This window comes from Rhinoraja longicauda, chromosome 17 (genome assembly GCF_053455715.1).
Source record: "Rhinoraja longicauda isolate Sanriku21f chromosome 17, sRhiLon1.1, whole genome shotgun sequence".
Lineage (NCBI taxonomy): Eukaryota > Metazoa > Chordata > Chondrichthyes > Rajiformes > Arhynchobatidae > Rhinoraja > Rhinoraja longicauda.
In genome coordinates this window covers 37,181,532-37,204,985 of record NC_135969.1, presented here as the reverse complement: position 1 = coordinate 37,204,985, position 23,454 = coordinate 37,181,532, and the positions used below count along the sequence as shown (strand labels likewise).

The 23,454-nt window shown below is 40.6% G+C and overlaps 2 protein-coding genes across 5 annotated transcripts in view; both read right to left on the bottom strand.

Annotated features, from left to right (window-relative positions):
* The window catches only part of eogt (EGF domain-specific O-linked N-acetylglucosamine (GlcNAc) transferase), a 44,900-nt gene extending 42,038 nt beyond the window's left edge, over positions 1-2,862 (bottom strand). Inside the window, exons 1-2 of one of the 2 annotated variants that reach the window (XM_078413888.1) lie at positions 2,826-2,862; positions 918-932 (exon numbers count right to left, since the gene is read on the bottom strand). Coding sequence is in view for 1 of the 2 variants with exons in the window: in XM_078413887.1 (XP_078270013.1) it covers positions 918-932; positions 1,769-1,788 (35 nt within the window). In the remaining variant the exon portion in view is untranslated. Of the gene's footprint in view, positions 1-917; positions 933-1,768; positions 1,823-2,825 lie in introns of those variants that run through there. The other variant, XM_078413887.1, reaches the window with a different exon arrangement.
* A 3,936-nt stretch (positions 2,863-6,798) lies between these two features.
* tmf1 (TATA element modulatory factor 1) overlaps positions 6,799-23,454 on the bottom strand; it is a 37,664-nt gene continuing 21,008 nt past the window's right edge. For all 3 annotated transcript variants that reach the window (XM_078414523.1, XM_078414525.1, XM_078414524.1), the window contains exons 9-17: positions 22,618-22,710; positions 20,791-20,947; positions 19,382-19,574; positions 17,449-17,518; positions 17,269-17,361; positions 16,976-17,095; positions 11,968-12,120; positions 10,786-10,911; positions 6,799-9,184 (exon numbers count right to left, since the gene is read on the bottom strand). In XM_078414523.1, coding sequence (XP_078270649.1) covers positions 9,041-9,184; positions 10,786-10,911; positions 11,968-12,120; positions 16,976-17,095; positions 17,269-17,361; positions 17,449-17,518; positions 19,382-19,574; positions 20,791-20,947; positions 22,618-22,710 — 1,149 coding nt within the window. In that variant the 3' untranslated portion in view covers positions 6,799-9,040. The remainder of the gene's footprint in view (positions 9,185-10,785; positions 10,912-11,967; positions 12,121-16,975; positions 17,096-17,268; positions 17,362-17,448; positions 17,519-19,381; positions 19,575-20,790; positions 20,948-22,617; positions 22,711-23,454) is intronic.

Below are 23,454 nucleotides of genomic sequence, written 5' to 3'. Positions count from 1 at the left end.
TTTCACACTGTCCAGTCCCCTCCCCAAAATTTTACACAAATCACATATCGTCATAAACAGAAAAAAAAAAAAAATGCAAAACATGCATTTAGAAAATATCGTTACATGAACCAGCTTGGTTTATGACATCACCAAGCACGAACAAATATATTTCTTAATTGAGAAAAATCGGGAACTTGCATCTAGGCTTTTGCCAAGTTTGTTTTGTAAAGTTCAAAAGAAAATTTGGAACTACTTGTTTCAGTTTTCCTATAACCAGGATAGGATAAACGTCATGTGCAGGAAGGAACTGCAGAAGCTGGTTTATTCCGAAGATGGACACAAAGTGCTGGCGTAACTCAGCTGGTCAGGCAGCATCGCTGCAGAAAAAGGATGGGTGACATTGCTGATCGGAACGTATGACTGAACCGAAACGTCACCCATCCTCTCCCTCCAAAGATGCTGCCTGACCCACTGAGTTACTCCAGCACTTGCGTCTTTCTTAGAATAAAAGTCAACTGATTGACTGACCACTGGTCATTGTATAAAAGGACACAAAGGTGCTGGAGTAACTCAGCAGGTCAGGTAGCATCTCTAGAGAACATGGATTGGTAACATTTTGGGTTGGGACCCTTCTTCAGATGCAAAACATCATCTATCCATGTTCTCCAGAGATTCTGCCTGACCTGCTGTGTTACTCCAGCACTTTGTGTCTTTATGTATATCAACCAGCATCTGCAGTTCCTTGTTTCTACACCTTGACCGGTCACCACTCATTAGTATTTTATGTTCGGATTTGACTAGAGTGAAGATGCAGGAAATAGAAGATATGTGTAATCGAGTTAAAAACAAGCTTCAAAGTTAGTACTTAAAATTTATTTTAAAAATCGCAGATTTTGGAAATTTGAATTAAAAACAAAAGTGTTGGAAATACTCACCATGTCAGACACCACCTTTAGAGAAAGAAAGAAAGAACATTTCAGATTGAAGAAATCTCATTCAACGTTACATTTCTTTCTAAGGATCAGTTTAGTTGAGATACAGTATGGACACATGACCTTCACCCCACGCCGACCATCGGTCACTCGTTCACACTGGTTGTGTTATCCCACTTTCACATCCATTCCCTACACACTGGTGGCAATTTTACAGAGGCCAATTAACCTACAAACCCACGTGCATTTGTGATGTGGAAGAAAACCGGAGCACCCAGAGTTAGCCCACCCCGTCGCAGGGAGAACATGCAAACTCCACACAGAAAGCACCCGAGGTCAGGATCGAATGCTGGTTTTCGGCGCTGTGAAACAGCAGTTACACCAGCTGCACCATTGTGCCACACAGATGTTTCTTGGACTGGAAGAAAGAGCACTTTAGTCTTTAGAGATCCAGAGCAGAAACGGGCCCTTTGGCCCACCGAGTCCACGCTGACGAGCGATCTCTGTACACTGGCACTATCCTACACTCCAAGGACAATTTACAATCTTACCGAAGCCGATTAACCGACAAAACCTGTACGTCTTTGGAGTGGTGAAGAAAAGCAGAGTACCCAGAGAAAACCCACACAGTCTCAGGGAGAATGTACATACTCCATACAGACAACTGGCATTGTCAGGATTGAACCTGGATCTCTGACACTGTAAGGCAGCAACTCTACTGTTACGCCATCGTGTCGCCTGAGTACACTTGTTTGATGTTTAATCTGCCATTTAGTTTTAGGTGCATAAGGTAGGTAATTAGTCTGAGGAAGGGACCCAACTCCAATGATGCCCTATCAATCCCCTCCACTGACCTGTTGATTTCCTCCAGCATTTTGTGTTTTGATTAGAAAAAACAACATTTTTCAATCTCCCATTCCCTAACTTGCTACGGGTCAGCTATCTCAGAACATGCCATCTTGTCTTGATGCCTTTCCATCCTGTAAAGTTCAGCCAACCACTAGATACAAATAAAGACTTCAGTCTCTTTGGGTGGTTGAAACCTAACTTGATTGTTTCAAATTCTTAAAAAAAAATGCTTCTTAACATGTGAGTATTCGAATTATCCACTGTTAACACAGGCGCGCCAAGCACATTACAAACAGTCTGAAGAAGGGGTCTCGACCCGAAACGTCACCCATTCCTTCTCTCCTGAGATGCTGCCTGACCCGCTGAGTTACTCCAGCATTTTGTGAATAAATACCTTTGATTTGTACCAGCATCTGCAGTTATTTTCTTACAAACAGCACAAACTGATAAGTAATAAATACAACACAAATTCAACTCAAATTGGCTATTGCAGTCTGGTTGCATTTTTAACCATGATAACTATGTTTTAATCTGACCTCTACCAAGCCTGAATGGGGCAGGAATCTGATCCTTCTCTACCAAGCCTGAATGGGGCAGGAATCTGATCCTTCTCTACCAAGCCTGAATGGGGCAGGAATCTGATCCTTCTCTACCAAGCCTGAATGGGGCAGGAATCTGATCCTTCTCTACCAAGCCTGAACGGGGGAGGATTTGCTTTCAACTAGTGTTCAATTATAAGACTGGTTTGCACCGAAGATAGACACAAAATGCTGGAGTAACTCGGCGAAACGGAGAAGGAAAGTGTGCGGATGCTGGTTTACACTGAAGATGGACACAGAATGTAAACCAGCACCTGGAGTTGCTCCCCACACAGAATGCCGGAGTAACTCAGCAGCATCGTTGGAGAGGAGGAATGCAATTCCTTTCCCTACACATAAGACCGTTTTTTAAGTTGCTTTGTCTCCCTGGACGCTCCCCACACGCCAGACCCTTGCGTGGAACAGCCGGCAGCTGATGGAACTCGGCAACATTTCGCAGCCACAATGTATCCATTGTCGATACCTGGGCCGGCGCTCAACAGCGAAGCAAGACAAGCGCGGCGCCATCGCCCAGTGCAACATCACAAACTTCCCCCCTGCATCAACAAAGCGACGGGAAGTCCCTCTTTCCACAGCTCTGGGGGTTAAAGGAGGCTCCAAATCGAGACTAATGCAACAGCCAGGAAGAAAGAAAGAGAGAGAGAGAGAATATTTCAGAGCAAACACCTTTCATTGAACCGCACTGAAATAAGCTCTGAACTACAAGGCATTTATTCACAAATTGCTGGAGTAACTCAGCAGGTCAGGCAGCATCTCGGGAGAGAAGGAATGGGTGACGTTTCGGGTCGAGACCCTCCTTCAGACTGAACTACAATACATAATTATTGTAGCACTACTATTGTTTGTTTTTTGAGGATGTGTGTACATAATATATATCTATCTATATGTGTGTGTGTATATATGTGTGTATGCGTGTGTATGCGTGTGTACTTGTATGTGTACATCTACACTGAACCTTTTTTCTCACGTTTATCACATTGTTTAGAGTGTACTATGTTTACATATTCTGTGGCACTGCAGCAAGTAAGAATTTCATTGTTCGATCTGGGACATATGACAATAAAACACTCTTGACTCTTGTTTCTACTGATGAGTTGTTTAATCTGCATTATGCATATTCTGTTGTGCTGCTGCAAGTAAGAATCGCATTGTTCTATCTGGGACATGTGACAATAAAACACTCAGTCTGAAGAAGGGTCTCGACCCGAAACGTCACCCGTTCCTTCTCTCCCGAGATGCTGCCTGACCTGCTGAGTTACTCCAGCATTTTGTGAATAAATACCTTCGATTTGTACCAGCATCTGCAGTTATTTTCTTATAAAACACTCTCGACTCTCTCTCGCCCTGCACTAATTTAATGTGGGGGGGGGAAGAGACATCACCAAACATATGCATTTTCTTAATTTCTCTTGCATTGCAACATTGACTGCATTCCGTGTGTAATTCGTTGCCTATAGAGCATTTGGATCCGGAGTGAAAGGCATCAAAAACAGAAAGTGCAGGCAGTTGAAATTGGTGGGGTTTTTTACATCATGTTGGGCCGATGGCCCCATCCCTCTGCTATATTGTCCTGTGTACTGCCTTTTTGTTCCCCCAAATAAACTTTACTCAGAATAAAAAATATATATACACAAAACAAAAATTGTGCAAAATCTCTCCACACATCCTCAGTGTCTATACGTTGAATAGTGAGTCACACAGTAATGCTCACATCCATCTTTAGACAAAACACACAATGCACTCATGTGGCCTCCTGGGGTGATATCCCTTGCATTGTTTGAGGTGTGTCACCACTGGATTCAATGTCCAACATCAGAAGGACCCTAGTCAGTTGTCGTCCCAGATAGTTTCAGTGTTGGCTGCACCGAGCTTCAGTGTGCCTCCCAGCACATACGCCCGCAATCTGGTATGGGCCTGTCGACAACATTGCCTGAAGGACATCTCGCTCTGCTGGGTCTCCCAACAAGTTGATTTTGGGTAGACCAAAGTTCATCTTTCAGAAAGTTGCTTATCTTCACGCAGCACTTGATGTCCATCTCCGAATGTGTCGCTGGGAGTAGTCCGTAAATCTGAGAGCTTGGCTGCCTGGGATGAGCCACGACAAGGCCCCTTGCATCATTTCTCTTCACAAATCCACACTCTGCCAAGAGTTCAAGTCGTTGAAATTACAGTTCTTCGACTTTGATCTTGGACAAAATTATTCCTGATGAAACGTATATATTGTCCAGTAACAGAAAACATAAGAATGGTTCAACTTCACTATGGAAGATTTTTTTTTTTTTTTTAAACATTATTAAATCCATCACTCAAACTTTGCTAAATGTGAAAAGCAACAGAAGTCCGCATAAACCATTCAGATTGTTAGTCATGAGGGTGTTTCCTGCGGTTTCATTCATTGCTACATCCAGGAGATATGAGAGCCAACATAAAAACAAAGCTTACCCACTCAGCCGTTTACAAATACATGCAGAAAATTTTATACCCAAGCAAAAATATTTTGGTGACTTAACATAACCCTTGCACTTTGTAAAAACAGGAAATGGAGGATTTTTTTTGTTCCTATTATTAAATATTGCTTATGATTTCTAAATGCTGATACAAAGATCTTAAAGGAACCAGTTGAATTTGTTCCAGCAACCGGTATTCCATAGTTCCTACACATAAGAGCCAGATAGAGCTCTTAAGGATAGCAGTCAGGGGGTATGGGGAGAAGGCAGGAACGGGGTACTGATTGAGAATGATCAGCCATGATCACATTGAATGGCGGTGCTGGCTCGAAGGGCCGAATGGCCTCCTCCTGCACCTATTATCTATAGTTCAGAGTCAGAAATAATATTTTTTTAGGGTAAAATGTTTTGCCAAAAAGGGGGAATTTCACAATCCTTGAAATATGCAGAATATTTCCCAGCACAATAACTAGTCAATGAACAAAATCTATTTGTAAATTAGTCCACAGTGATTAGTAAGGAAAAGGGATGAAAGGTTAGAGTAACCATCTGCTTTTAAAATACAGTTTTTAGGCATATATTTTAGCAATATAACAATCTTTAAATAACGTCACATCTTGGTAAACAAATAACTGTTATTCATTCATACAAAGCAGAATGACCGAACACAGAGGTCATACCCCTCCATAATAATACATGGTTAGCAGGGATGGACACGAAGTTCACAAGAATCTAATTGGAAAAGATTTACACAGAGTAAGCGAAATAGCAAGTTCAGCCCAATTTGGGAATCTGTTACCTAAATAACAAAGTTAAGGGATTTGACCAACGACGCATCAGAAGAGTGTTCAGATGTTCTCAAGAAATTATATTCGTATTAACAATTTTTGGATGCTGAGAAATTTACCAACAGATCAGATTTGAAATACAGCAGCTGTTAAAAGCATGCAGATTAAGTTAGTTTATGCAGGAAACATTGACAATGCATGTAAGCAAAGGCATGTTGTTTCCAGATTGTTGTAATAAACAATGATAATCTCAGATGTGACATGCATCAGATCAAGGAAAGCAGATGAGACAAAGTACACACAATGGCGAGCAACAGTCTGAGGTGATCCACATCTTGCTTCACATTGATATTCTGGTTAGTCCAGAGTTGTGAGGAAGATTGGCAGCATCCATCCAATCTGGCTGGGTGAACATGTACCGACTATGTCTGAAGAAGGGTCTTGACTCAAAACATCATTATCCATGTTCTCTAGGGGTGCTACCTGACAACTGAGTTCCTCCAGCACTTTGTATCATTCCTTGGTAAAGTAGCATCTGCATTTCCTTGCTTCTGCATGTACTGAAACAATTGTGTTACCTTACAATGAGTGCATTGTAACTGACTGTTAAGTAACATTTTGTTTTTGGAAATTCCGTCAAAAATAATTAAGTGTCAAATCTTTGGAAAATCCCCCCAAAAATCCTATATTCTAACAGATGTCACTTAAGGTTAGTTCATTAATGTCCATTACCTACTGTAATTTCATTTAGAGATGTCAAAGGATTTGAAACAAAACCAACCGTGAAACCACTAAAAATGAAGAATTGCAGTTTAGTTTAAAAAAATAAAAAAATAAAAATTCTGCATTTACAGAGTTCTTGTAACCTGGCCTGATTAATCGTATTTCATATTACCAACATACGTCAAAGTTACTCAAGCATCTGACCATAATTTTGGCTATCCCTATCAATACCACAACACCAACACTTGCAACTGTGTATACAATTGACTTTAGTTCTCCTTTTATCCAGAAAGCCACTGACACCACAATTCAGGGGTGATGTAGTCTAGCATTGGCCAGCTGGCTGTTATCATCTGAGACTTCTTGAAAGCAGAAGCTTGAAAAAAATCTTTATGAAAAGGTAAATAGGGAATTATTTACAATACCTATTATTGTCAAACTTTACCAAATGAGTAGGAACATATCCAAAAAATGACCATTGTAAGAAAAAAAAATTGTGATTTATTCAAACCCTTCAATGAAGACATAAGAAACTGAAGTTAGAAGACACAGCAGAATGATGTGCTCAGAGAAAAGCATTTTACTATCCAACTAACAATAAATATTAAATAAAAAGGCACATAACAGCACAATAGGAAATCACCAAACACTAAGATCTGCAGATAAAATACCTTGTCCCTCAGTCACCAATAACTGAAGATATGCATGCAGTACCTTCTAAAATGTATTTTTCAACGTTGAACACAGTGAATGAGAAGATAAACAATCCAAATATTTGTTAACAATATCCAATGAATATTAAAAAAAAATTAAACGATCTACTTTTTCAGAAATTGGTGTCATGTTCAGAGATGTAAAGCAAATCTGCTAATTGTCTTAGTCACGAGATACCGAATCGCCAAACATTGCCATTCATAATTGAACAAAGCAAAATCATTATTTTTATAAATATACGAGTTGAACTTAGAAGTAAAATATTATATTGAAATATGAACATAAGATCACAATTCATATACATTGAGCTTTGCCATAAATAAATACTCTTCCAAAGTTTGCACATGTTATTTAGAAATATAGGCACTTCATGTTTTATGCATGTTTGAATTACGCATTTTTGGAATAATCCGCTTGTCTAATTACTACCAATGTTTAATTTACGCACTCCTCTATTTTTAGAATAACGCACTCAAATTTATACCTGACATCGTATAGCAGTGTAGTCGCCTGGCATATTTTATTTATATGCTTAATTGACATGCTGCTTTTCAAGCATAAAACCTGAGGTGCCTATATAGTGTGACATAAATGCTTTTCTTATAAAATCAGAATAGTGATACTCCACTAAATTTACTAATCGCTAAAATTCATGTTTTTCCAGAGCCAATCAACTGTGCTAATCAATAATGATGTGCCAACTTCTGCTCTGCATAGATACTGAATAGTTTTGATCATTATTTCTTTCCTTCTTCTCAGTTTTGGTGTTTAATCAGTATTAAGGCAAGATGATTTATGAGGGAATGAAAGGGACCAGTCATTCCTGCACCATATTTTCTCAAGGCAGCAAGATTACTTCTAATACTTCACTGAAACCAGCAACCGACTGACAGGACTGACTATTGGTTGAAAAAAATGCTTGGTGCTTATATGGAAAGAATAATTCACTACCAGTTTTAAAACTATATTTAAAAGAAAAACAATCCTCTTTAGGTTCCAGCCCAAGGAAGAAATATTGTTGAAGTCATTTTTCAGTTACTATATCTGACGAAATGTTTAAAGTTTATCCATACCATAATGAACAGCAGCAGATCAGATCAGAGACTTTATTACCCAAGTCCCACTGTTACACAAAGTAAATTATTTACATTTTAAATTTACATTTGAAAGGTATAATAGCGCAGATTATGAATTCAAGATTTAGAAAATTTGTTTAAATAAAGCATTTTAATTTACTTTCAATGCACAGAATATAGCACCAAAGATGATCTATTAATATAACTAAGTGCATATGCTATGCAGAAGAATCCATATTAGTAGACTTTAAATCATGTACTAAATTAGTGCAACTATTAGCAAAAGTAGACCAATATACAGGTTCTTTTAGCCAATTATCAATAGCAAGACATCTTGTATTGAGATTGAGATCTATTTATATTCCCATAGCAAGTAATTTTGAAATATTTGTATAGTTTAATAACAATTAGAACATTGAATAGTATTCAACAAATTGGATTTATTTTCAAATCGTTTAATAGTACATTTATCTGAATGTCATGGAGTGTTTGAGTATTTGATTTACTAAAACACTTTTCCTCTTTAACAGATTAAAGCTTTGTGCAACGTAACAGCATCTAGCTGGTCAACTAAGTCTGATAACAAAATTGGTCCACCTTATACTTGGAAATACAATTCTGCAGAGAAAATGACATTTGTCAGATCTTCACCCAAAGGATCAACTCCCGTTTACTTGTAATATTGCACTTGAATATTGTATTTCACATATGTACATGTTGCATTAGTAATTTTTTTCAACACCAAAGTATTGTGTAGTTTTCCTCTAAGGCAACAACAGATGATTAACAAAACACACTAAAGAATAACATTATATTTACAAATCGTACATTCACACTCGATGCCAGATAACTGTCAGCAGTATTGCATTTCACATTAAGGGAAATTTTGGGGGGGGGGGGGAGAAACAGTCAACTAAAAGATAAAGCAAATCAGGTCAGCCTCTGTTTTAATAATTCATCAATCTGGGTCTTGTACATGTTTTTCACATCTTCCAAGTCCAGTCGCAGTTCCTCGGCCTCCTCAGCTTTCTCACCATACATCTGCAAGATGGTGTTGTATCGTTGATCAATATCCTAAAAAGTAAATTATAAAAGTTTATTGGAAACAAGCATTATTACAGTACAAAAAAAAAGACATGCTGAAATGAGTAACTTTTGTTTCTTTCAAAAAATCTTAACTTAAAAATTGTAACCAAATGACAAAGTTCTTTAACAATGCTGCAAACACTGGATAAAATATGCAAGTTTATATTTACATTAAAGACTAGCAAGAAAAATACTCAAATACTTTTAGGTGGACAGTATGAAGAAAATACAAATTTCAGAGGCCCCACTCTCGAGTTGGTGGGTCTGATTTACTCCTCTCGAGACTGAGCTAGAGGGAGAGGTTGAACAGGTGGGAACTTTATTCCATGGAGCTACGGACAGAGGTTGGACAGAGTGGTGATCTTATAGAAGTGTATAAAATCATGAGGGGCAAGGACAGGGTGAATGCACAGTATGTTTCCCCAGGGTTGGGGAATCAAGAACGAGAGGGCATAAATTTAAGGTGAGATTTAATAACAACCTGTGCAGCAACTTTATCATACATTGAATAGTACATATATGGTACAAGCTACCAGAGTAAGTGATTAAAGCAGGTACAGTAACATTTAAGACATTTGGACAGATACATGGACAGGAAAGGTTGAGGGATATGGGTCAAATGCGGGCAAGTGGAACCAGCATAGATGGGCATATTGGTCGACATGGACCAGTTGGGCCGAAGGGCCAATTTCTGTGCTGTATGCCAACAAATTATCGTTCTGTGGTGGTTCCCAAGGGTCAGGCCACTCCCACATCAAACCCTTCGGCACAGTGATGGACAGGTCCGGGGACGGCCCCCAGCTACGGGTATAAGTAGCAGGGGTTTTGGAGCAAGAGCAGTCTTCAGCCTCTCACTGAAGCGGAGAGTAGTGTGCTGCTCGAAATAAAAAACCTTTACGGAATTTGGCTGGCTTCTCGACTTCATTCCAGGCCCATTTCGCACACCAGCTACAGTTCCATCTTTTGTCAATAATGTACTACTTCCAGCCTTTTTTCCTCTTTGCTTCAGTCTAAGTGGTTCTTTGATGGCTTGCATTCCAGAGGGCAAGGTGTCCTTCAATTGCTTTCGCAGGTAGTTAATATTAACATGCAGGTTTTGGCAGCGAGATGGTACATCAGCAAAAACTCAACCTCTACTCATGCGACATGTATTCTGTCAATGTTCCTACTTACTGATTGAGAATGTGATGCATTGCAGTGCTTATTTTCCCAATTCAGAGACAGTGACTAATTTCAATCTACCTACCTTCCCAAGTTAGAAACAAAATGCTGGAGTAACTCAGCAGGACAGGCAGCATCTCTGGAGAAGGAATGGGTGGCGTTCCGGGTCAAGACCCTTCTTCCGAAACATCACCCATTTCCTTCCCTCCAGAGGTAGTGCCTGTCCCACTGAGTTCCTCCAGCATTTAGTGTGCATCTTCGGTTTAAAATAGCATCTGCAGTTCCTTCCTACACACTACCTACCCAAGTCTGAAGAACTGATCATTTTAATAGTAGAGATGAACGATTGAATTAGACAGCTCCTGCAAAATGCTGCAGCTACTGCTGTTAATAATTTTCACCTGAAACTGCAAATAGATAGAACATACCCAAAGCTGTGCACGCAACTTGGGGATTTCATCCACTTTCTCTTGCAGTTCATCATTCTGGGTGGTTAATTTGACAAGTTCCTCAGCCATGTTGGCTCGACTTCTTTCAAGATTAGAAATCTCAAACTGTAAAGAATAAAGCTTGATTTAGTTCATCCGTAACATTTTAATTGAGGAGGAAAAAGATCAAAGTGATTCATTTAATCATTAATTTGACAGTGCACAAAACAAGAAGAAAGATGCAAGCAATACTTGCTCAAACTTCAAAGTAAATGTCATCAGTTTACATTGATAATCGAAAAACGGGGTTGATTCCACAATCATTTGAAGCAAGGCACAGTTGGGCAGTGGTAGAGTTGATGCCTTACAGCGTCAGAGACCCGAGTTCAATCCTGATCACGGGTACTATCTGTATGGAGCTTGTACGTTCTCCCCTTGACTTGTGTGGGATTTCTCCCGGTGCTCCAGTTTCCTCCCATGTTCCAAAGACGTACAGGTTCATAGGTTAATTGGCGTTGGTAAAATTGTAAATTGTCCCTAGTGTAGGAAAGTGTTAGTGTGCGGGGATTCTTGTCGGCGCTGACTTGGTGAGCCAAAGGGCCTGCTTCCGCGCTGAATCTCGAACTAAAAAACTAAACTAAAAGGGACAATAAATAATAATTGTTAAACAGGCACTGCAACTTAAAACCCAAGGTAACTTTTTTTTTAAATCAGTCATTCCATTTTTAACATGGTAAAGGAAGCATCGCTGCGGAAACCAAGAAACAGCGTTCACAAAAAGTCTCAATGCTGACGACATCTCAGCACAGCATTCTGGAAGGAAAAGTTGCCAAAAATAAATAATCTTATTCTATGTATTAATTCTGCCAATATCCAAATTTAAAAAAATTCACCCTGACAAGCCAGTGTAACCCACGACTAAGTTAATGTGAAAAAGATGTGAAGAATAGTTTCTACCACTGTCTTCAACAGGCTGTCAGACCAGATTTGAGACATAAAGGACTTGTGCCAGAGGTACAGTGCATTTCAAAACAACTGGTGGCTGTGGCTGAGGGAACCCCCACCTCAAATTAAACACCAAATCTACTAATGCATCAAATACAGTCAATATATTACAAAATGAGATGTAGTATATTTATAGATGTCTTTACACATCACATTAAATCCTTTATTGATACCAACCTGCAGCTGTGCAATTTCCCCCTCACGTTGCTTTAGTTGAGACTGCAAATTTTCAAAGATGCTTGATTCTCCCCCCATTCGGAGGACTTCGTACAAGTTGTTATTACTGGCTGATGTGGTTAGAGGTGTAAGTGAATGTTCAAACAGATCATCCTGAAAAAATGCGCATCATTACTGAACTTGCAGAGTCATAGTTATAGAGTCATACAGCATAGAAACAGGCCCTTTGGCCCAACTTGCCCATGCCAACCAAGATGCTCCATCTACACTTAGCTCAATGTAGGTTTGAGTTAAGTTTATTTTATTGTCACGTGTACTGAGGTGCAGAGAAAAAGCTTTTGTTGCATGTTAACCAGTCAGCGGAAAGATAATACATGATTACAATCAAGCCATCCACTGTGTACAGACACACGATAAAGGGAATAACATTTAGCGCATGGTAAAAGTTCAATAAAGCCCGATCCAAGGTAGTCCAAGGGTCTCCAAGGAGGTAGATAGTAGTTCAAGACTGCTCTGAAGTTGTTGGCAGGATGGTTCGGTAATGTAATGTTCAATGCATTAAGCATTGTTATGCAATTTGTGCAAGTCAGTGAGGAGAGGGGACTATCCATCTGGCCCAGCCACTTAAATTTTGCCTGGCACAGAAACCAGCACCCCAACTCAAGCTAGACCCTGCAGCCACCATAGGCGTTTATCTGCATACCTTTGCATGGGAACAGAGCCTGTTGTGTGCGTGAAAAGTGTCTGTACGGATTCTCTCTATTTTGACACCACATCTTTAATTTATGCCAGACTGGATATAGAGTGCCATTGGGATGGGGAAAGAGTTAAAATCAAGCCCATTGACTGAAGCACAAGGAAACATTTCCCAGATTAAATATGAAAAACACATCAAATTATTTGTATTAGGCGAATCATCATACAAGGTGCCAATGCGTCCATATGGATTTGATTAATTATTTGGCTACTACACAATATCAAACCTTGCATATTACTGCCATGTTTGTGAGATGATAACAACATACATCAGTATGCCACTATGGCAAAATCAGAAGTTATGCCTGTTTCAAACCAAGCAAAAATGCCAAGATCATTACTGCCATTTATCTCCATTGCACCAGGACTCCAAAACCGCAATGACCTTTCCAAGTTGTTAACATGTCAGATTCTCTGAAACCCTTCCAGGCAGCTTTGCTGCTAAATTTTATTTCCCGAGTCCCTTCAATGATCTGCAAAGTTACAGGGGCCTACAATAGGGCTTGAGAAATTGGACTCAACAGTATAATGATGTTATGTTGCCTCAAAACAGCCAAGTCAGGAATCAAAGTTAAGATCTCAAAACAGGAAGCATTTATCATGCTTCCTTTTTAATTGCAGATTATTAGAAACCTTACAGAAACAACCAATAAGCTGATTTGAACAGGCCATTCTCGACTGGGTATTGAGTAATGAGGAAGGGTTAGTTAGCAGTCTTGTTGTGCGAGGCCCCTTGGGCAAGAGTGATCATAATATGGTAGAGTTCTTCATTAGGATGGAGAGTGACAAAGTCGATACAGAAACAAGGGTTCTGAACTTAAAGAAAGGTGACTTTGAGGGGATGAGGCGTGAATTGTCCAAGATAGACTGGCGATTGATGCTGAAAGGGTTGACGGTGGACACGCAATGGAAGGCATTTAAAGGTCGCATGGATGAACTACAACAAGTGTTTATCCCAGTTTGGCAAAAGAACAAACCAGGAAAGGTAGTGCATCCATGGCTAACAAGGGAAATCAAGGATAGTATTAAAACAAAAGATGAAGCATACAGATTAGCCAGAAAAAGTAGTCAGAGGACTGGGAGAAATTCAGAGTCCAGCAGAGGAGGACAAAGGGCTTAATTAGGAAAGGGAAAATAGACTATGAGGGAAAACTGGCAAGGAACATAAAAACAGACTGCAAAAGCTTTTATAGATATGTCAAGAGAAAAAGATTAGTTAAGGCAAATGTAGGTCCCTTGCAGTCAGAAACAGGTGAATTGATCATAGGGAACAAGGAGATGGCAGACCAATTGAACAAATACTTTGGTTCTGTCTTCACTAAGGAAGACATAAACCGTCTGCCGGAAATAGCGGGGGACCGGTGGTCTAATGAGATGGAGGAACTGAGGGAAATCCAGGTTAGTCGGGAAGTGGTGTTAGGTAAATTAAATGGATTAAAGGCAGATAAATCCCCAGGGCCAGATAGGCTGCATCTCAGAGTGCTTAAGGAAGTAGCCTCAGAAATAGTGGATGCATTAGTGATAATTTTTCAAAACTCTTTAGATTCTGGAGTAGTTCCTGAGGACTGGAGGGTAGCTAATGTAACCCCACTTTTTAAAAAGGGAGGGAGAGAGAAAACGGGGAATTATAGACCAGTTAGCCTAACATCGGTAGTGGGGAAAATGCTAGAGTCAGTTATTAAAGATGTGATAGCATCACATTTGGAAAGTGGTGAAATCATCGGACAAAGTCAGCATGGATTTACCAAAGGCAAATCAAGCGAATGGTATGTTGGCATTCATAGCAAGAGGATTTGAGTTTAGGAGCAGGGAGGTTCTGCTGCAGTTGTACAGGGCCTTGGTGAGACCGCACCTGGAGTATTGTGTGCAGTTTTGGTCTCCTAACCTGAGGAAAGACGTTCTTGCCTTAGAGGGAGTACAGAGAAGGTTCACCAGATTAATCCCTGGGATGGCGGGACTTGCATATGAGGAAAGACTGGATAGACTGGGCTTGTACTCACTGGAATTTAGAAGACTGAGGGGGGATCTTATAGAAACATATAAAATTCTTAAGGGGTTGGAGAGGCTAGATGCGGGAAGATTGTTCCCGATGTTGGGGGAGTCCAGAACCAGGGGTCACAGTTTAAGGATAAGGGGGAAGTCTTTTAGGACCGAGATGAGAAAACATTTCTTCACACAGAGAGTGGTGAGTCTGTGGAATTCTCTGCCACAGAAGGTAGTTGAGGCCAGTTCATTGGCTATATTTAAGAGGGAGTTAGATGTGGCCCTTTTTGCTAAAGGGATCAGGGGGTATGGAGAGAAGGCAGGTACAGGCTACTGAGCTGGATGATCAGCCATGATCATATTGAATGGCGGTGCAGGCTCGAAGGGCCGAATGGCCTACTCCTGCACCTATTTTCTATGTTTCTACGTTTCTATGTTTGTAGTAAGTAAAATAAAAGCCAGTTTTTCCCCCACATTAAAGCACAACAGCACCAGAATAGCAGTACACCAACGCTGGAAATAAGGAAAACAGCACCTCATATTTCGGTTGGACAGCTTCCAAACCAGCAGTATGAATATTGATCTCTCCAACTTCAAGTAACCCTTGCTTTCCCTCTCATTCCAGCCCTCCCCCACCCAGGTTCTCCAACTAGTTTCACTGTCCTCCCGATTAATTTTACTGTTTGATTGCCTTGTTGTCACCACCCCCTCAGCCAACAATGAACCATTCTAGTTTTCCTTGCTCATCGTCTGCTTTGATCTGTCGTGTTCACACCTCCCCTTCCATATTTCTAGTTTCCCTCTCCCCTGACTCCCAGTCTGAAGAAGGGTCTCGACACGAAACGTCACCCATTCCTTCTCTCCAGAGATGCTGCTTGAGTTACTCCAGCGTTTTGTGTCTATCTTTGGGGTAAATTATTGACGGATAAAAAGCATGAGTGCTTACAATTAATGTTTTAATGAAGCAAATTAATGAATCATGTTGATGTTGCAGTAATAATGTTGCCAGTTCAGCTCCTTTAAGTTCTGCTGTGCATTCATCAGCACAGAATATTTCTCTAACAATTCTACACTTGTTACAAAACTCGGATAAACCAGCATCCTCAAGACTTGGGTGGCATTGGGTTGGCAAACCTTTCAGACAACTTGATATTACTCTTAATAATACTCCAACACACTTATAATTTACTTCTTTTAAGATCTTGCATAATAGTATAATAAATTATATGAAACGGGGATAACATAGTGTATGGGTGATTGTTGGTTGGCATGAACTCGGTGGGCCGAAGGGCCTGTTCTCACGTTGCATCTCCAAACTAAACTTTTCAATAGACAATAGGTGCAGGAGGAGGCCATTTCGAGCCAGCACCGCCATTCAATGTGATCATGGCTGATCATTCTCAATCAGTACCCCGTTTCTGCCTTCTCCCCATACCCCCTGACTCCACTATCCTTAAGAGCTCTATCCAGCTCTCTTTTGAATGCATTCAGAGAATTGGCCTCCACTGCCTTCTGAGGCAGAGAATTCCACAGATTTACAACTCTCTGACTGAAAAAGTTTCCACCTGAAAGTCGGCACTCTGTATCTTCCCCTTTGCTCTATCTATTGTACTTAAGTTTCAACGAATTGTATTTATGCATGGTATCTCTGATCTGTTTGGGTAGCATGCAGAGCAAAGCCTTTTACTGTGCTATGGTACATGCGACAATAATACACCTAAACAGCCTGGTGAACCAAGAGAAATGAACCTGTAGCTCTACACCATCTGAACGGCTTAATATGACGCTTAAAACTGGTAACATCTCATGAGAGATATGACATGTTGGCCTCAAATTTCCACCCGTCTCCCCTGTGAGTACCTACTCCTGCGGGAAGTAAGTTTAAAAGAGGGTGTGACCTCTCCCCCAACAGGGAACTTTGTGTCACTCAGTTGCAAATTGCAAGGCAGTGAATCGCTCTAAGAAATAAAAATCAGGCAGTCACGAGACTTGCTGTTGCTTTCCAAAACTGAGTTGTAAGGGAAATCAGTTCCTGTCTGCCTTCCTATGTTTATCATCTAGTTGTGTAGAGTTTGATGCTTCACCCCTCAAAGTGGTGAATAAGAGTACACTATTCCTCTCTGCAGAGCTATTTTGTCATCCTTCCCATTCTCCCACATTTGTACATGCCCTGATCGTGCTTGAATATTTTGACAGAGAACATCTTTTTCAGCCCCTGAACACTTCCCAGTCAATTATTTCACCCGACTTCCCTCTTGGGCATTCCTACCTGTAAATGATTGGAGGTTTGTAAAATTGCCATCTCAGTGCCACTGATGGAACTGGATCGAGAGAGCGTTGGAGTGCTTGTCAAAGCCTCTGGTAGCTGATTAGTAAGCAGCTTCCTCTCCTTTGAAAGAAAGAAAAATTGCAAAGAAATTGCAAAACATGGAAAGTAACGTAGTCCATAAACAATTATTCCTTATTCATAATGGCAATTCCAAGTAAATAAAAAGGATCCAAATATCAATTAGATATACTAGGTTTTCATATTTACAATTAAAAACAAAATAAGCTAAATACCTTCTCTTTTAGTGTATCTTGTGCAAGGATTGCTTTTTGTCTTTCCTGTTCAACTTTCAACTTTTCAATTTCCAACTGATTAGTCAAGGCATTCTAATGTGGGAGGAAATATCATGAAAAGGATTGAGAGACACTGATTCAGTTGACTGATCGAATTAATTAAATTTAAATTTTTGTTACCTTATCTTTCTTTGCTTCTTCAAGAGCCTTCCTGTATTCAGTCTTCAGATTGTCAAATGCCACATGATGCCTGAAAATAACAAGTGCTTATTTTCTAATAACCCAATTGCTTTTCTGGATGTACGTTAACATTAAGTAGAATAGTTTAATCATTAAATCCAGACTTGCATCTGGGCAACATTATTAAAAAAATATTGTTATTGATGTCAATTTTAAGAGTTTCATTACACATCTGCAAGTCCTATTGAAATACTTGTGTCAACATTTTAACATTACAAATTTCTGTATCCATATTTGTAATTGCCTTTGTCCATAGAAAACAAAATTGCATTGAGAGGGGTTTGCAGCACAAATTTTCCAGTGATTCGGATCATCATCGTAAAGCCACATCATATAAGTTACATATTCACAAAGTGTTGGAGTAACTCAGCAGGTCAGGCAGCATCTCAGGAGAGAAGGAATGGGTGAGGTTTCAGGTCGAGACCCTTCTTCAGTCTGCTGAGTTACTCCAGCACTTTGTGAATACCTTCGATTTGTACCAGCATCTGAAGTTATTTTCTCACATAAGTTACATATGTAATTGAAAAACCAGATGATTTGCTTTTTATTTACTTTGTCTAATGTTAATGTTTCAATTAACTTTTGTCAGTTAAATCTATTTTTCTATAAATATGTTATCAACTTTCATATTTTTTTAAATTCTGTAAATCACATTGAACATTTAAAGGCAGTTCAAATGCCTTTGGCTGTAGCGAGCAGTCTCATTACTACTAGTGGCCACATTTCCTTAGGTAACGACTGCAGCAACAGAGCCGACAGGACAACTGGGTTTTGTAGAGTTACAAGTACAGCCCCGGAAGTTGCTTGGGGGAGGTAGTGGCGGTGGTTGTTGGGAGACCAGACACCCCACCATTGACTCCATCTACGTTTCTCACAATGCCTTGGAAAAGCAGCCAACATAATCAAAGACTTGTTCCACCCTGGCCATTCCTTCACCCCGCTCCCGTCAGGCAGAAGGCACAGAAGCTTAAAAGTTCCCACCACCAGTCCCAGCTTTTCCCACTCTGTTATAGGGTTTCCGAACTGTCCTTGCATAAGGTTGGGTATTGTTTGATTCACCTCTACCCCTTTGTGGACAGTGGACTTTGTCTTTAGAACCATAAGTATAAGAAAATAACTGCAGATGCTGGTACAAATCGAAGGTATTTATTCACAAAATGCTGGAGTAACTCAGCAGGTCAGGCAGCATCTCAGGAGAGAAGGAATGGGTGACGTTTCGGGTCGAGACCCTTCTTCAGTCTGAAGAAGGGTCTCGACCCGAAATGTCACCCATTCCTTCTCACCGGAGATGCTGCCTGACCTGCTGAGTTACTCCAGCATTTTGTGAATAATTGTCTTTAGAACCAGTCATTACAATGCTGAGAAATGTGTTCTGCAGTCTCTATGTTTCGATTTCACCTATTGTTGCGTTTGTCTTGATTGTATTTACGTGCAGTATTATTTGATTTGATTAGATAGCGTGCAAAACAACGCCATTCACTGTACCTCAGTACACATTCTGTCCTTCGAAGCAAGCATGGCAAAATATTAATTACTGCATAGATCCAACAGGTGACATTGTTCCAATTAAAACAAACATTTGATTCAAAACAAACTTCTTAAGTAGAAGATAGACGCAAAATGCTGGAGTAACTCAGCGGGACAGGCAGCATCTCTGGAAAGAAGGAATGGGTGATGGGTAATTTGGAGAGTCATGTCAAAAATTCCATGCGAGAGACAAAGAGTAAAACGGCATGGAAAATTATCAAAATTATTGTAAAGGCCAAGATTGTCAAAGGAAATTATTGAAAATTTATAAAAGTTCGATGTGATGGCACTTTTAATACCCCAAATTCTCTTTTTATACCATCTTATCAACCATGAGCTTACTCACCTATTACTTTCATCTTCAGTCTTCTCAAGCCTGGCTTGATCTGACTCCAGTTGAGCTGACAATCTGCTCTTCTCCTGACGTAATAAGCCGTTTTGTGAATCCAATGAAGAGACTTGCATTCGAAGGGTAAGCAGTTCTTCTGAGACGGCTCGTTCTTTTTCCAGAGCAGCAGCCAGCTGAGCTTGACCATCAGCTATGAAGAAAAACACAAATATTTTTTGGTGCCTAAACATCTCAAGAGTGTTCAATTGTCATAAATACAGAACACGGAACAATTAAATTCTCACTGTGGCTAATTGATGAACAGCAATTCTCAATTTGCGGAACTACAAAACATAACTCTAGTTACTTCATAATAACTTTAAAAATATTTCTCCATACTCCTGTCTGCCACAAGGGACAGCAGACTCAGGGATTGCTTCTTCGCCTCTGCAATCCGGTTTCTGAACAGATATTCCATAAGCTAAGGTTGTGTTCAATTCATCAGTACCCCATTGAGGATATTGGACTCTATCTAACAAACTCATGCATAACACTGCCGAGAACTATATTCTGCCCTCTGTATCTTCCCTTTGTTCTATCTATTGCACTTGAGTTTGAACTGATATCTATATATGGTATATCTGAAAAAGACACAAAGCGCTGGAGTAACTCAGCGAGTCAGGTGGCATCACTGGAGAACATGGATAAACGAGGTTTCGGGTTGGGACCCTTCTTCAGACATAGTGTCTTTTTTTGTAAACCAGCATCTGAAGTTCCTCGTTTCTCCATAGAATATCCAATCTGTTTGGATAGTATGCAAAACAAAGCTTTTAACTGTACCTTACTACATGTGACAATAATAAACCTAAACCTATTTTACCGAAAACATGATCACTGAATAAACATCTCGTGTGAAATTTACTTTGCCTGCATTTAGAAAAAAACAAAACACTGCTAGTGAATGGACAGCAGCTGAATTCAACACTCGGTTACTATGTATGCCAAGAATAAAAAAGTATTTCAAACAATATTTGCAATTCTAAAATAATGCATCTGCAAAACACAAACTGCTGAATTATGCACCACAATTGAAACAAGTCATGCCAACAGCCTGTTTCCATGCTGTTTGACTCCTACTCCAAAGATTATTTCAAATACTTCACGTCTCAGGCAGGAGAGATGAAAACGTCATCTTCAGATCTGGGTTAAATTCCCTTCAGCTTTCAGTATCTGAAGGCTGCAAATGGAATATATTGCATCATGGCCAGATTACAAATGAGCAATTGCCAAGGAGATCTTTCAGTATTTGGTAATGGGGTAATCGCATAATAGCAAGTAACGCTCAACTAACTGGCAAATTTGATGAATATTTGCATATTTGTAGTCACAATTCCTGTTCCCTGATCTTTAAAGATATTCATTGTTACCTAAGCGATTGGACAAGTTCTTTTCCAGTTTTTCCCAGGATGCGGACTGTGCCACAAGTGTGGCCTGTAGGTTTTCAATCTGTCGTAGAAGCGGCCGGCTTGCAGATGTAACACTTTGGCTCAGCTCCTGGTTGCGATTTTCCGCTTCCTGAAGTCTCTGTAAAATTCATAAATCAAAATGTTCAGGTTAAGAGGCATTTTAGTCTTACTTAGACAACTTTCAGGACAGCACAGTTGAATAGTGGTAGAACTACTGCCTTACAGCGCCAGAGACCCGGGTTCATCCTGACCAAGGGTGCCTGTCTGTACAGAGTTTGTACGTTCTCCCTGTGTTTTCTCCGAGATCTTCGGTTCTCTCCCACACTCCAAAGGCATGCAGGTTTGTAAGTAAATTGGCTTGGTATGAATGTAAAATTGTCCCTAGTGTGTGTAGGGTAGTGTTAATGTGCAGGGATCACTGCACATTAACACTGGGCCTGTTTCCTTGCTGTATCTCTAAACTAAATCATCCTAAACTAAACTAAAGCAATGTGGAATTACACGCATTAACATTTATAAATAAATCAAACTGTACTGAATGGTCCATAATGCAGGGACTGAAGTAAAACAATCGGGAGCAAGAAACTATATTAAATTTTGATTTTGAAAAAGTAAAAATATTCTGAGCTTGTTTTTCTTCCCAATCTTCTCCTTTTAAAACACCCACCCCCAATTTCACAGATGTACAATGATAATGTATACCCTGACCTCCCAACATTTGATTTTACAAATTCAGAATTTTGATGTCCAAAATTCAGAATTTTACATCAAAATTCATAATATGGCGCATTATGCAACTTTTCAGCAAAAAAAAGTATGCACGCCAAATGCACGTAGGCGCTGCGCTACATTCACGTGTGACAAAAACGACTAGTATTTCCAACAGTCTGTATGTAGTTCTTGGACTACATGTATAATGTCAGGCCTATAATGAGTATATTCTACTGTTATAGAAAAGTTATTGAACAAAAATAGTTTTTACAACAATGAAAAAATTGTTTTTGTTTTGTTTTTTCTAATTTTCCTTTTCCTTACACATCCTAATTCTCTTGGTATTGAATAAAAGAACAATGGTCATAAAATGTATGACTAAGTTATGAAGAAAGAGTTTCATTTAAAAATTGCACATACCTAATTTAATTGAAGACATACTTGCTCCAATGGTCAACAGCAAATCACAATGGTCCATGTCCCCCCCAAACCCATGTCCCCCCCAAACCCTACTCACCCCCCTCCCCCCTACTCCCCCCCATCTCCCTTACCCCTCCCACCCCCCTTACTCCCCCCACCCCTCCCCCCCATTCCCCCCAAATACATTCCTCCACAACCTCCTCCACCCCCCCGACCCCCACACCCTCCTCCCACTCCACTGCCCCCCCCTCCCCCGCACCCCAACCCCCCGCAGCGAGGCCGGGCCAGCGGCGAGAGGCGAGGTGAGGCCGGGCCAGCGGTGAGGTGAGGCCAGAGGCGAGACCTGGCCAGCGACAAGGCGAGCGGTGAGACCAGCGGTGAGGCGAGGCGAGCGGCGAGGACGGGCCAGAGGCGAGGCCGGGCCAGCGGCAAGGAGGACAGGCCAGCGGCTAGGTGAGGCGAGGCCGGGCCAGCGGCGAGGTGACGACGGGCCAGCGGCGAGGAGAGGCCGGGCCAGCGGTGAAGCGAGCGGCGGGGCGAGCGGTGGGGCATGTGTTTTGTGAGACGAAAAATGTGAGACGAAATCAGAATGGCGGAAATGAAATAATAAAGTGGACACTTTTCGCCAAATTCGGAAGGGTTGGGAGGTGTATATACCTGTTGTAATTCACCAATTTCTTGACGCAAGTAGTCTTCTTTCCTGACTTGCTGTTGTTCGGCACGTTGTAGACCTAACCTGAGATCTGCCACCTGCGGATGAGTCAAAAGTAACCAGATTCATGAACCATACAAAATGTTAACCAAAGATATTACTTCAGGATATGGTTCACTTTTATACTTTAATAATTTGATTATAAAGTAAAATATACAATTTAGAACTGAGAACAGTATTATTTGTCCATGACAATAAATATACAAGTTTAAATATTTTTAGAAAACAATAAATCACGCACAATTAATGCAACAAAAATTTTTTTTTTAATAAAACTGCTTTTCTTGGTTAACTCCCCCATTCAGTCAACATCAGGGAACGGCCTCGACATTTATAAACTGCATCAGTGTAAGTTTGCCTCTTTAGTTTGGAGATGCAGTGCGGAAACAGGCCTTTCGGCCCACCGAGTCCGCACTGACCAGCGATCCCCGCACATTAACACTATCCTACACACACTAGGGACAATTTACACATGCACCCACAATTAACCTACATACCTGTACGTCTTTGGAGTGTGGGAGGAAACCGAAGATCTCGGAGAAAACCCACGCGGTCGCAGGGAGAACATACAAACTCCGTACATACAGCACCCGCAGTCGGGATCTAACCGGGTCTCTGGGCCTGCAAGCGCTGTAAGGCAGCAACTCTACCGCTGCGCCACCTTGACCGCCCTGTTCCCAGCAAGTGCGCGAGGTTGGTCCAGTAACAACTTTCTCCAACTTTACTTCCAAACAGATGGAAGTATTTGGTTGCTGATTTGCTTGGACCAAGATTAGAAACTT